The sequence below is a fragment of the Vigna unguiculata genome, chromosome 9 (assembly GCF_037176805.1).
Source record: "Vigna unguiculata cultivar grain cowpea cultivar isolate G323 ecotype 2 chromosome 9, ASM3717680v1, whole genome shotgun sequence".
NCBI classification, from domain to species: domain Eukaryota; kingdom Viridiplantae; phylum Streptophyta; class Magnoliopsida; order Fabales; family Fabaceae; genus Vigna; species Vigna unguiculata.
In genome coordinates, this window is record NC_140800.1 from 16566270 (window position 1) to 16579911 (window position 13642).

The 13642-nt window shown below is 39.0% G+C and overlaps 1 protein-coding gene across 1 annotated transcript; it reads left to right on the top strand.

Moving 5' to 3' along the window:
• Positions 1-2943: 2943 nt before the first annotated feature.
• Positions 2944-4060, top strand: LOC146883626 (uncharacterized). The gene is made up of 2 exons (XM_085666658.1): positions 2944-3288; positions 3422-4060. Exons 1-2 carry the CDS (start codon positions 2944-2946, stop codon positions 4058-4060), a joined length of 984 nt encoding a protein of 327 aa, XP_085522784.1.
• The last annotated feature ends 9582 nt before the right edge of the window (positions 4061-13642 follow it).

A 13642-nucleotide genomic window follows, 5' to 3' on the forward strand; every position in this document is an offset into this window, starting at 1 on the left:
CTTCGTAGCCATCGTGTCATTTGACTCCATTGACTCTTGTCGTAGTTGATCTGTAAACCCGAGAGCACTTCCTCCACGCACATGCTGCAAACCGTGACTTACACAAATCAGATCTCCATCGTACATCACTCACCAAGCCATGTGAACACCAACTACGACATTTGTAAGATCCGCAAAATTTAATTAATTAAATAAATAATTAATTAATAAATGCAGGTAGGTAGTGTATTTATGACATTAAATTTTGATGGTATGATGTGAAAAGTACTAGCTTAAATGGTTGAGAGTACTTTGGTTGTGGTGAGAGGACTTGGGTTCGAGTCCTATGTGTGCCAAATTGTGTGTTATTTAATTATTATTGTTTTAATAATATGTTGAAGCATGTTTCGTATGGCATAATACTTGAATTGTGTGAGTTGGCAAGAAACATGAGTTGGCTTGATTTGTTTAGTATTGATTTGGCTTTGGCATGGTCATGGGTTGAAACCTTGGTGGCGCAAAATTAATTCTCTTTTTGTTTTTGCTAAAAAAAAAATTGGTATGGCATGAATATGAAAAGGTGGGGAGAACCCTAGCAGAAGAGGGCAGCTAGGAGGGCTGAAAAACAAATACTAAAAGCCTTAAGTAACAATAAAACTTACCATTAAAAGTCTTAATTTTCGTTTTATGCATTAAACCCTTTTAAGGCACCCTTAAAAGGAAATTTTTGAGAGAGAAGAGAGGTTTGGAGAAGCTGTTTTCTGAGGGCTTTGCAAGGGTGCGAAAATTGAGAGAGGGTTGAGAGGGTTTTGGCAATTGAGAGCATAGTGAAGGGAAGGTGTCAGGCTGCCTAGTGATCAAGGAGGGCTTTCCAACACTCTGGATTTTTCTAAGCAAGGGAAAATTCCAGGTTAGGGGAGTTGAATCCGAAACTGTATGCCTTTGGTCATATTGCATGAATGTACTGGTTTTTATGTGTGGATTTTGTGTTGTATATGTGATGAATTTGGGGTTTGGGTGATTTGACACTGTTCCATTGAAACTCTTACCTAATTGCATGAACAAGAATGGTTTTTGCGCTGAGTATGCTGCTATGTGGTAAAATTTGGGGTTTAGGGTTCTATATTGTGTCTAAATCATGCTTGTAATGTTGGTACAATGTTGTCTGAATGAATTGGTACGAATTGGTGTGTGTTTGGGCGCAATTGCTGCTGTCGCGAGCGTAAAGCAGTGCCAAGGTCCCCTAATCAAGGAGCCAGACTCGCTTAGGCGAGAATTGGAGAGACACAATTTCAGGTTCTGCTCGAGCATCTCGCTCAAGCGGGGTGTTTTGATCTTGGGCGACTGACCATCTTGCTTAGGCGAGTGTGTCTCACCTAAGCGAGAACCCGTGTGTGTTTGAGTTTTTTGGTATCACATCTCGCGCAGGCGGGATTTTCTGTTTTGGGCGAAAGTGCGTCTCGCTCAAGCGAGAGCCTCTTGCCTAAGCGAGAATTCGAAGAACGTTCTGATGTTGGCTTAACTCGCAGCCCAAGCGAGAGATGTGATTCTTAGGCGAAATGTGGTCTCGCCCAGGCGAGTGTAACTCGCCTAAGCGAGTGTTCGAGGTTGGGTTTGTGCATGGTGCTCGCTCAGGCGAAGTAACCTAGCCTAAGCGAGATGAACTGGAGTGCTTAGGCGAGAGTTGGAAGTTTAAGTCAAGAATGGATGGATGCTGGGTTTAAAGACAATCAATTTTGCGGTATGGGATTGATTGGAGTTGAATGGTGATGCGTGGTTTATAAGGCTTCTAAGATATCTCGATGGTGGGCTTGCTAGTGTTCCATGGGTTGTGGCCCAGAACGTATCCTTGAGTTGTGGCTTGGGATAAGGGTTAAGCACATGGCATTCTATGGGTTGTGCCCGGAATGACTTCCCTTGAGTTATGGCTCAGGATAGTAGATGAACACGAGGAACCTTTGAGTTGTGGCTCGGGTTGGCAAGTGTTGCCGGCGTGAGTGTGCTAGTTATGGCCAGTACGGATGGGTCCAGATGGATTGCCCTCCTCAGTAATTCGCTAACGAGTTTGGTAGTCCTGGGACGTTACAGACTATGTTCGTATTTGGGAACTTCACCCGGCGTTACGGTGTGTGATCCGTAGCATGGTTCCCGCACGTGCTCTATCGCTTGTGGCCGATAGGTGTGGCAGCAAGGTGCCTTGAGATACTCACTAGGAGATGTAGAACACTGCTAGCATGGTTGTGGCCATGTGGAAGAGATGGAACAAGTCTCCTTGATGTGCACTGATACCACATGGTTGTGGTCATGTGGAAGGAAGGGAACGAGTCTTCCTTGAGGTGTATTGATATTACCTGGTTGTGGCCATGTGATAAAGAAGGAGGAGGTTCTTTGGTGGTAAAATGATATTATAAATGGTTGTGGCTATGCGAATTAAAGGAAGAGATTTTATTTTTGTTGTATTCTATTATATATATATATATATATGTTTAATGTATATTTATGTGTTATCTTTTAGCTCACCCTATTTGCTTGTGCTTGGCGATGATCGGGTACGCGGTACAGAGCAGATGATATTGCAGGAGGAGCTGGTGAGGCTTAGGCTCAGAGCGTGGGCTAGATTTGGAGTTTCGATGATTGTATTTTGAATAATAATTTGTAAACACTATAGGACTTTATTATTACTTTATGTTTACAAATTATGGAATATTGGTCTTTTTATAATCTAATAAAGTTTTAAATTTCCCGTGTTTTGGGAAATGAGGTTTTATTTATTGCGGCTTAATTACTTTTCTTTATTTTATTATTTAAATCCGTAATATCTGGTCAGGATGTTACATTTGGTATCAGAGCAATGATTTTCAAAAGATTTTTGGGGCTATGGGGAGTGAGCTTACCGTGTGTGCTTGTGAGATCATTTTGATCATTGATTGTTAACTAACTTTTGGTATAAAGTCTTAACTAAAGATGTTTGATGTGAACAGTGATATGTGGCGTGCTCAGGCTTTGGGAAATAGGCGGAGGAGGAATAATGTTGGGGCTGATGAGATCGCACAGGCAATACATCGGATGGTAGATGCGATGCAACCCATTGTAGCGCAACCTAGAGTCGTGGTAGCACCCACACGCCCAATGTCGATATTGGACTTTATGAGGCATAAGCCCTCAAAATTCATGGCCAAATCCACTCCGGATGAGGTTGATGCATGGCTTAAGAAGTGTGAGAAGATTTGCAAAGTTATAAAGTGCACTGATGCCCAAAGGCTAACTTTCATCACATTCTTACTGGTGGGCGGGCATGCAGCAACTCATGTAAACCCGGGACGAGGAGGTTACCTGGACTTCTTTCCGGGCGAGATTCTTGGAAAAGTATTTTCTAGACGATGCCAGGCACGAGAGAGAGACAGAATTCCTAACGTTCCAGCAGAGGAACCTGACTGTGTAGGCATACACAGACAGATTTGAGTACTTGGCCAGGTTCTACTCTCCCACCGTCACCGAGGAGTGGAGATGCAGAAAATATGAGGGCGGGCTAAAATACGAGTTGCGCCGATTCATTGTACCACTCCAGATCAGGGAGTTCCCAGTCTTGGTGGAGCATGCCAACGTCGTTGAGCAGCTGGTGATGGGGCCTAACAGAGTAGCTCGACCTCAAAAGAACACCATTGATTCAGGACAACAGAAGAAGCCATATGACAAACCTCATAGTTCGACCAAGAAATTACGGTGTTATAACTGTGGTGGAGAGCATCTCAGGAGGGATTGTCCAAAACCCTTAGGTAGCTCGGGAGGTGGTGGTAGCACTGGCAAGTGCTATGTTTGTGATCAGACAGGGCATTTCGCACATCACTGCCCTAATAAGAAACCAATTGACAGTGCGCCAACGAAGAAGCCAGTTGGGGATCGACCTAGAGTACCGAGTCGTGTGTTCGCCTTGACGACTACCGAGACAGCTCAGTCAGGTAACTTAGTACAAACTGCTTGTTTGTTGTTTGATCACAAGGTTGTTGTGTTGTATGACTCAGGAGTTACCCATTCATTCGTATCCAATGAATGTGTGAGGAGGCTTGGTTTAGTGATGTGAAAGCTGGCGTGCGAGTTAATAGTTGCGACACCAGCGTCTAGAGAGGTATCCACCATGTCTGTTTGTGTGGGATGCCCTATAGAGGTGGCAGGCCGCAGGTTCAAGGTGAATCTCATCTGCCTACCGATGGAAGGTTTAGACGTGATTCTGGGAATGGACTGGTTGTCGAGCAACCATGTTGTCATCGATTACAGATGGCGCAGAGTAGTGTTTCCAGATACAGCAGGTCTGAAGCTTATCTCTTCTAATCTGGCGGTGAAGGAGATTGAGGCCGGAGCTACCTACTTCATGATAGTGGCTTAGACAGAGAAGATGAGTACTGCCGAGCGAATCAGCATGATTCCAGTGGTGGATGAATACGTAGATGTCTTCCCAGATGAAATTCCAGAATTGCCACCTAGTAGGGATGTGGATTTCACCATTGATCTCATCCCTGGAGCTGACCTAGTATCTATGGCACCGTATCGGATGGCGCCAACTGAGTTAGCAGAGTTGAAGAAGTAGATTGAGGATCTGCTTGAGAAGAAGTTTATCCGGCCGAGTGCATCACCATGGGGAGCACCGGTGCTGCTAGTCAAAAAGAAGGACGACAACTCCAAATTGTGTGTAGATTATCGTCGGTTGAATAAGCTGACTATAAAGAATAAGTACCCGTTGCCCAGAATAAGTACCCGTTGCTGGATCAATTGAGGGGAGCAGTTGTGTTCTCTAAGATTGACTTGAGGTCTGGATATCATCAGATCTTAGTCAAACTAGAGGATGTGCAGAAGACAACATTCAGGTCTCGCTACGGACACTATGAGTACGTGGTGATGCCGTTTATGGTGACGAATGCTCCTGCTATATTCATGGACTACATGAACAGGATATTTCGACCTTATCTGGAGTAGTTTGTCGTTGTATTCATTGACAACATACTGATATATTCTGAGAGTCGAGAAGAGCACGCAGAGCATTTGCGAGTGGTTTTAGAGGTTCTTCGAGAGCATAAACTGTATGGGAAGCTTTCAAAGTGTGAGTTTTGGCTGGATGAGGTACAGTTCTTGGGTCATGTAATCTCAGCCTAAGGAATAGAAGTGGACCCAACGAAGATTGAAACAGTGGTGAGGTGGGAGAGACCACAGACAATAACCGAGGTGAGAAGTTTCTTGGGCCTGGCAGGTTATTATAGGCATTTTGTGGAAGGGTTCTCTAAGATGGTGATTGCATTGACTCAACTCACCAGGAAAGACCAACCTTTTTCTTGGACAGATGAAGTCTGTTTTGAGGACATGAAGAGGAGATTGACCACTGCACCTATACTAGCTATTCCTAACACAACCAAGATGTTTGAGGTGTACTGTGATGCTTCATACCAGGGCTTGGGTTTTGTGTTGATGCAGGAGAAACGACCCTTTGCTTATGCCTCTCGTCAACTGAAGGTACACGAGAAGAACTACCCTACACATGACTTGGAGTTGGCTGCGGTAGTTTTTGCTCTCAAGACGTGGAGGCACTACTTGTATGGTTCACAGTTCCAAGTGTTCAACGATCATAAAATTTTGAAGTACTTATTTGATCAGAAAGAGCTGAATATGAGACAGAGGTGTTGGATGGAGTATTTGAAAGACTATGATTTTGAGCTTCTATACCATCTAGGTAAAGCCAATGTAGTTGCTGACGCTTTGAGTAGGAAGAGAGTTCATATATCTGCTATGATGATGAAGGAGTTGGAGTTTATCGAGAAATTGCGAGATATGAACTTGAATCTACATATAGGTGCTGATCATATACGGTGCAACATGTTGCAGATCACTAATGAGTTCCTAGATGAGGTCAGGGTGGAACAGGGTAATGATCAGGAACTGCAGCAGATCATTAGTGAGTTGGGCACAAAGAAGAGAAAGGACTTCAGGATGGGCAAAGATGGTATCCTGAGATTCAGAGAGAGGGTGTGTGTACCCTGTAGTCGGGTTTTGAGGAAAATGCTCTTGGATGAAGGGCATAAGAGTCGTCTTAGCTTACATCCAGGTATGACTAAGATGTATAAGGACTTGAAAGCGACCTTCTGGTGGACAGGTATGAAGATTGATGTGGTCGATTATGTCACTTCTTGTTTGGTATGTCAGAAGGCGAAGATTGAGCATCAGAGGCTGGGTGGCACTTTGGAGCCTCTCGACATTCCACAATGGAAATGGGACAACATTTCCATGGATTTTGTCACGCACTTGCCACGGTCAGTGAGAGGACATGACTCGATCTGGGTTATTGTAGAATGACTGACGAAGTGTGCGCACTTCCTACCGATTAATCAGAAGATGTCTATGGACAAATTGGCAGATCAATATGTCCGAGAAGTGGTCAGACTACATGGGGTGCCTACGAGTATTGTGTCGGACAAAGACCCGAGGTTCACATCGAGATTTTGGCAATCACTGCAGAATGCCTTGGGTACTCAGCTGAAAATGAGCTCAGCATATCACCCTTAGACGGATGGGCAGTTTGAGAGAACCATATAGTCGTTGGAAGACTTGCTGAGGACTTGTGTGTTAGATCACCTAGGTACGTGGAGTGACATGTTGCCATTGGTGGAGTTCACGTACAATAATAGCTACCATTCCAGCATTGGGATGGCACCATACTAGGCATTGTATGGTAGGAGATGCAGGACTCTATTGTGTTGGCAGTAGGATGGGGAGTCAGTGGTGCTTGGGCCATAATTCTTGTAGCAAACCACTGAGATAGTGAAGGTGATACAAGACAGTATGCGTGCGACTCAGAGTCGACAGAAGACTTAAGTAACAATAAAACTTACCATTAAAAGTCTTAATTTTCGTTTTATGCATTAAACCCTTTTAAGGAACCTTTTCCGAGGACATGCGAAAAATGATAATAGATCTCGTCGTTAACGTTAATTTGAACATCCATTTTTAAATAGTAATGCATAAAGAAATATTACAAAATTGAATTCTTAGTAAAATGAAGTTCAACTCATTTCTTTTAGAATTCATTAAATGAAGTCAATAATTCATAATAATAATAATAAAATTCTTTTTTAGTGAAGAATTCAATCAATTCAATATTTTATTGATTTGTCAAAATAGACTCTTATGGTAAAGAAGAACCTCTATACAGAAGAGGGGTTTGGAGAAGCTATTTTCTGAGGGCTTTGCAAGGGTGCGAAAATTGAGAGAGGGTTTAGAGGGTTTTGGCAATTGAGAGCATAGTGAAGGGAAGGTGTCAGGCTGCCTAATGATCAAGGAGGGATTTCCAACACTCTGCATTTTTCTAAGCAAGGGAAAATTCTAGGTTAGGGGAGTTGAATCCGAAACTGTATGCCTTAGGTCATATTGCATGAATGTACTACTTTTTATGTGTGGATTTCGTGTTGTATATGTGATAAATTTGGGGTTTCGGTGATTTGACACTGTTCCATTGAGACTCTTACCTAATTGCATGAACAAGAATGGTTTTTGCGCTGAGTATGTTGCTACGGTGTAAATTTGGGGTTTGGGGTTCTATATTGTGTCTAAATCATGCTTGTAATGTTGGTACAATGTTGTCTGAATGCATTGGTACGAATTGGTGTGTGTTTGGGCGCAATTGTTGTTGTCGCGAGCGTAAAGCAGTGCCAAGGTCTTCACTTCTCGCTCAAGCGAGCCAGACTCGCCTAGGTGAGAATTGCAGAGACACAATTTCAGGTTCTGCTCGAGCATCTCGCTCAAGCGGGGTATTTTGATCTTGGGCGACTGACCATCTCGCTTAGGCGAGTGTGTCTCACCTAAGCGAGAACCCATGTGTGTTTGAGTTTTTTGGTTGCACATCTCGTGCAGGCGGAATTTTCTATTTTGGGAGAAAGTGCGTCTCGCTCAAGCGAGAGCCTCTCGCCTAGGCGAGAATTTGAAGAACGTTCTGATGTTGGCTTAACTCGCAGCCCAGGCAAGAGATGTGATTCTTAGGCGAAATGTGGTCTCATCCAGGCGAGTGTAACTCGCCTAAGCGAGTGTTCAAGGCTGGGTTTGTGCATGGTGCTCGCTCAGACGAGGTAACCTAGCCTAAGCGAGATGAACTAGAGTGCTTAGGTGAGAGTTGGAAGTTTAAGCCCAAAATTGATGGATGTTGGGTTTAAAGACAATCAATTTTGCGGTATGGGATTGATTGGAATTGAATGGTGATGTGTGGTCTATAAGGCTTCTAAGATATCTTGATGGTGGGCTTGCTGGTGTTCCATGGGTTGTGGCCCGGAACGTATCCTTGAGTTGTGGCTCGGGATAGGGGTTAAGCACGTGGCATTCTATGGGTTGTGGCCCGGAATGACTTCCCTTGAGTTGTGGCTCAGGATAGCGGATGAACACGAGGAACCTTTGAGTTGTGGCTCGGGTTGGCGAGTGTTGTCGGTGTGAGTGTGCTGGTTGTGCCAGTATGGATGGGTCAAGATGGATGGCCCTCCTCAGTAATTCGCTAACGAGTTTGGTAGTCCTGGGACGTTACGGACTATGTTCGTATTTGGGAACTTCACCTGGTGTTACGGTGTGTGATCCGTAGCATGGTTCCCGCACGTGCTCTATCGCTTATGGCCGATAGGGGTGGCAGCAAGGCACCTTGAGATACTCACTAGGAGATGTAGAACACTGCTAGCATGGTTGTGGCCACGTGGAAGAGCTGGAACGAGTCTCCTTGATGTGCACTGATACCACATGGTTGTGGCCCTGTGGAAGGAAGGGAACGAGTCTTCCTTGAGGTGTATTGATATTACCTGGTTGTGGCCATGTGATAAAGAAGGAGGAGGTTCTTTGGTGGTAAAATGATATTATAAATGGTTGTGGCCATGCAGATTAAAGGAAGAGATTTTATTTTTGATGTATTCTATTATATATATATATATATATATATATATATATATATATATATATATATATATATATATATATGTTTAATGTATATTTATGTGTTATCTTTTAGCTCACCCTATCTGCTTGTGCTTGACGATGATCGTGTATGCGGTACATGTGAGCAGATGATATTGCAGGAGGAGCTGCTGAGGCGTAGGCTAGGAGCGTGGGCTAGGTCGGGAGTTTTGATGATTGTATTTTGAATTTATTATTACTTTACGTTTACAAATTATGGAATATTGGTCTTTTTATAATCTAATAAAGTTTTAAATTTCCCGTATTTTGGGAAATGAGGTTTATTTATTGCGGCTTAATTACTTTTCTTTATTTTATTATTTAAATCCGTAATATCTGGTCGGAATGTTACAACATCCTTTGTAGATCCAAGAGCATCTCGCCACACGTGAACTCCACTGCAGATCCAACACGACTCAGTCCTTGCACCTACACGAACCCAACTATAGATTCACCGCATCAACATAACACTAAAAATGATCCTTTCATCAAATTTCTCATTGCAACTTCATCAACCAAGGATGATTCTCCAACAACAAGGAATTAATCGTTTCTGATATGGAAGATCAGACTACGCTGCAACCACAAAGCATACTAAGAAAATATCCTACCGAACCATAACTACCATTGTTAGGATCGAGCGCTTACCACTAGGCCAAAAGTTATAGCCATTAGTCAGGACGCAACTCTTTTTACTTAAGAGTGTAACTCCCCCTCAACAATTGTTCTATTAGGAATCCCACTTGGATTGTGACTTGGCCCACCTGGCCTCTGTCACGGGACAATTGTGCAACTTGCAACAATCTCTCTCTTAATAATTACCCACCAAGAATCGAATTCATTACCTTGACTTTGATACCAATTGTTAGGATCGAGTCCAAAAACCATAACCATTAGTCACGGCGCAACTCTTTTACTTAAGAGTATAACCGTCCAAACGCTAAGATTCGATTGTGATCCGACCCACTTGACATCTGTCACAAGACAATTGATGTCATATGCAATAATATTATATATAACTATAGTCATACAAATATTTAAACAAGTTATTAATGCATAAAATACTGTAAGTTTATTAATTATATCAAGAATTCGATGCAAAATTTAATTTAATTTAAAAAATTATAAAACCCTACCAAGAATTCGATGCAAAATTTAATTTAATTTAAAAAATTACAAAACCCTACCAATATCGTTGTTATATATGGTTTAAATGATTAGTCTAAAACTAAATATTATATATAATAATGCGATTACTCATATGATTGGATGATATTTTAGTCTATCGAAGTAAAGTATGCTACAACATCATGAAAAACATATAAAATTTAATTAACAAAGTTTTGAATATTAATGTGAATCTTTCCCAAAATTTTATAATTCATTATTACACTTCACTAGCGTAAAGTTAAACATAAAAACCCACTGGATATAATTTTCATCCAATCAATTAGAACAAATGTGCATTTAAAGTAAATATAGCATGAAAAATGTATGTCAATTAACTAAATTTATGACAGAAGCAATATGCCACATGCTCAATCAAACAGACGGGTTATGTTTACTTGAAATGATGGATTTGAAAAAGTGATTAGGGAGAAAATATTATCGTTGTTTACTTTACAGAGGAAAAGTTTGTGAATAAATGGAGGGATATAACAGTTAAAAAAAGGGTTTTAATAAATAAAAGCATAAAATTATAATTTTATTTTTATAGTTAAAATTATTATATAATAAAATATAATTAGTTAAATTTAATTTTAACTAAAATGTGAATGATTAGTTTTCAAATAAATAAAATTAATTAGTGTAATTAATTTGAAAAATATAATTGATTGAAAAAAATAATAATTAAGTATTAAAGTATAAACAAATTAATAACATTAATTATTATTACTTTTATTAGTATTTTATTTAAATGTTATATTATTTGTTTATTAATATTATTTTTAAATACTTTTTATTTTGTGAGACCCTAAAAAGTGTTAGGAATAGAAAATGATTTTATGAAATGATAAATTTTATATTTTAAAATTAAAAGAAAGTTATATATATATATATATATATATATATATATATATATATATATATATATATATATATATATATATATATATATATATATATATATATATATATATATATATATATATATATATATATATAAACCCTAAACTCTAAACCCTAAATCCTATTATTCTAATAAAAAACAAATTTATTTTATCAAAACCTTTATGCCTAGACACCTTTTCTCTTAACTCTATTTTTTTCTCTAAATTTTTGACCTCATTCTTTATCTTTTTCAAGATCAAAATACACCTTACTCCTAGTGTTAAGCAATATTTTTTAATCGATCAATTTCTCAAATAGAGTAAGTTCAATTTTTGTCCCTTTTTAGAGTCAATCTTTGATGTAATGCACGTGGACCATTTTGGTTCTGCATGTGATCTTAGGAGGCTCTTTAGAAATCTTTGCTTTGTTTCAATTCTAAGGACGTGGGTCATTAATTTGAGCTCTTTTCTTAGAGTACATGTGAGATGTAGAGATGTTAAGCATGCGTGAGGCCCAAAAAGGTTTTCTAAAACAAGTAAGGAAAACTATTTTCAATCTAATTCTTATTAATGAGTGATGAAATGTAAATTGTATGATGATGGTGTGCAATGTATGGAATTGTAGTATAATTTTTTTTGAACTTATTAAAATTATTAAATGAGATGAATTTGATGGTTTGAAGAATTATATATTTGAAATTTTGATTTGTTGGTGCGTTGATCTCTAGGATTGGCAAATTTGACTCAATTTGGTTAACATAGTGTTTTTGATAAGTTGGAATTGGTTGTGATTTGTAAAGACGAAAGAAAAATGCTATCTTAGACCAAAAAAACATATTTATCATTCCTTAAAGTTGTGTTTAATTGAGGATGGAGGTTAGTTTTGATATGTGTGATTGGGATATGAAATTGTAATTGTTGCAAAGATTGGTAAATTTGGTTCAATTGGTATCATAGGGTACATTTTTTATTTGATGACTTTGCTTTTGATTTATGAGAATGGAGAAAAATACATTCTAAAGCCTAGGAAACAGGTTCATCAATGTGTCATGACTTCTATTTTATGTAGACTCGTTGGGTGAGCCAAAAGCTTACTAAGCGAGTGACATTATTGATTTTGGAAGAGAGGCATGGGATATTTTATCACTAGGCGAGCAATCCTCTCGTTAGGAGAGTTGTGTTTTTCTATTTTGAGTCAACTTAGGAAAATTTGGATTCTCGTTTTGTTAACCACTGGAACGAGCTAAATTTTGACAACTTGTCCTAGGCAATTAAAGGTTTGTGGTTTGATTTGAGGTTTGTGGTTTGTGTTATGCTAATGCAATAGAAAATGAATTATAAGTTGTTAATATTCGATTTAATTAAATGATATGTCATGAGTTTGATTGAATTAAGATACATATGTATGACCATGTCTGATGTTTATGAATATATAAGAATGTGATGTATAAACTATGTGTAAATGTTGTATGTGCTTTATTATAGTTTTACCTTTGTTTGATATGAGTTGAATGAATGAGAGAGTTGTCTTCTCGAAGGAGGAAAACTACCAAGTGTGTTACAATTGTAGTGTATCGATGACGTGAGTTAGTCTTAAGATCATCGTGACTCTACTAGTTGTTGGAATCATATAGATGAAAACAACTAGTCGAGATAGTTGGGGAAGGTTCATATCTAAAGTGCTGACATTAATCAAACTTAGGAGAGATATTGAATTTACCCTACCATGTAGTGTGATCGAGGAGCGGCCTGTACACATTACAAGCTATGACTCCTAGGAAGCAGGAAGGATCAAGCAATGGTAGGTGCACAATCTCATCGTACTAGTATATACACCGATTATCTGGTGGTTATGTCTATGGTTTTTGGTTTTTAGATGTTGATTGTATAAATTGTGAAGGTTATGTAGCAAATTTCTTAATTTTTATGAATGAGTTATGAGAACTTTTATGTTTAGATGTTGATTTTAAATTATCTCTAGCTTACCCTACCTTTTATGTGTTGTGTGTAGTTTATCCACCTACGATGATCGTATGTGTATACATGACCAAAGGATGGTGCAGGTGAGGGTCCTTGTAACAACCCAAGAAAATAAACTATTTCTACTCTCTTGAGTTCCTACTAGTTTAGTATTAAGCAAACATGTCATATGGATAACATAAATGTATGCAAAATCTATAACAAAATGTAGTACAATCCTATCACAAATTTTTAAGGTTATTCAAAATACACGTTACTAATCCCTCAAAATGTCAGACAAGACTATGAAACATACACTACATCATATAACTATATACATTCCTTCATATAACTCCAAGAACGTCCCTTAGCCTATTGGCTAGTACCATCACCACATAAAACCTTGTCTGCTTACGCCATAGAAGCGATCATTTCAAAAGAGACATAAGCAACCAACACACAAAATAAGGTAAGCTAATGATAACTTAGAGATTCATATACAATTATTATATGAAGATCTAAATCAAACTATCAAATATTGACTTCATATATCATAAAACTATTCTTATCCATTCACGCAAATATGGCCTAGAATCAATTATCCAAATTTACGCATCCACTCAGACTTATAAAGCTTTGCTTTGTCACGTAAAAAGAAATTCCTCAATGTTACAATTCCAGTAATG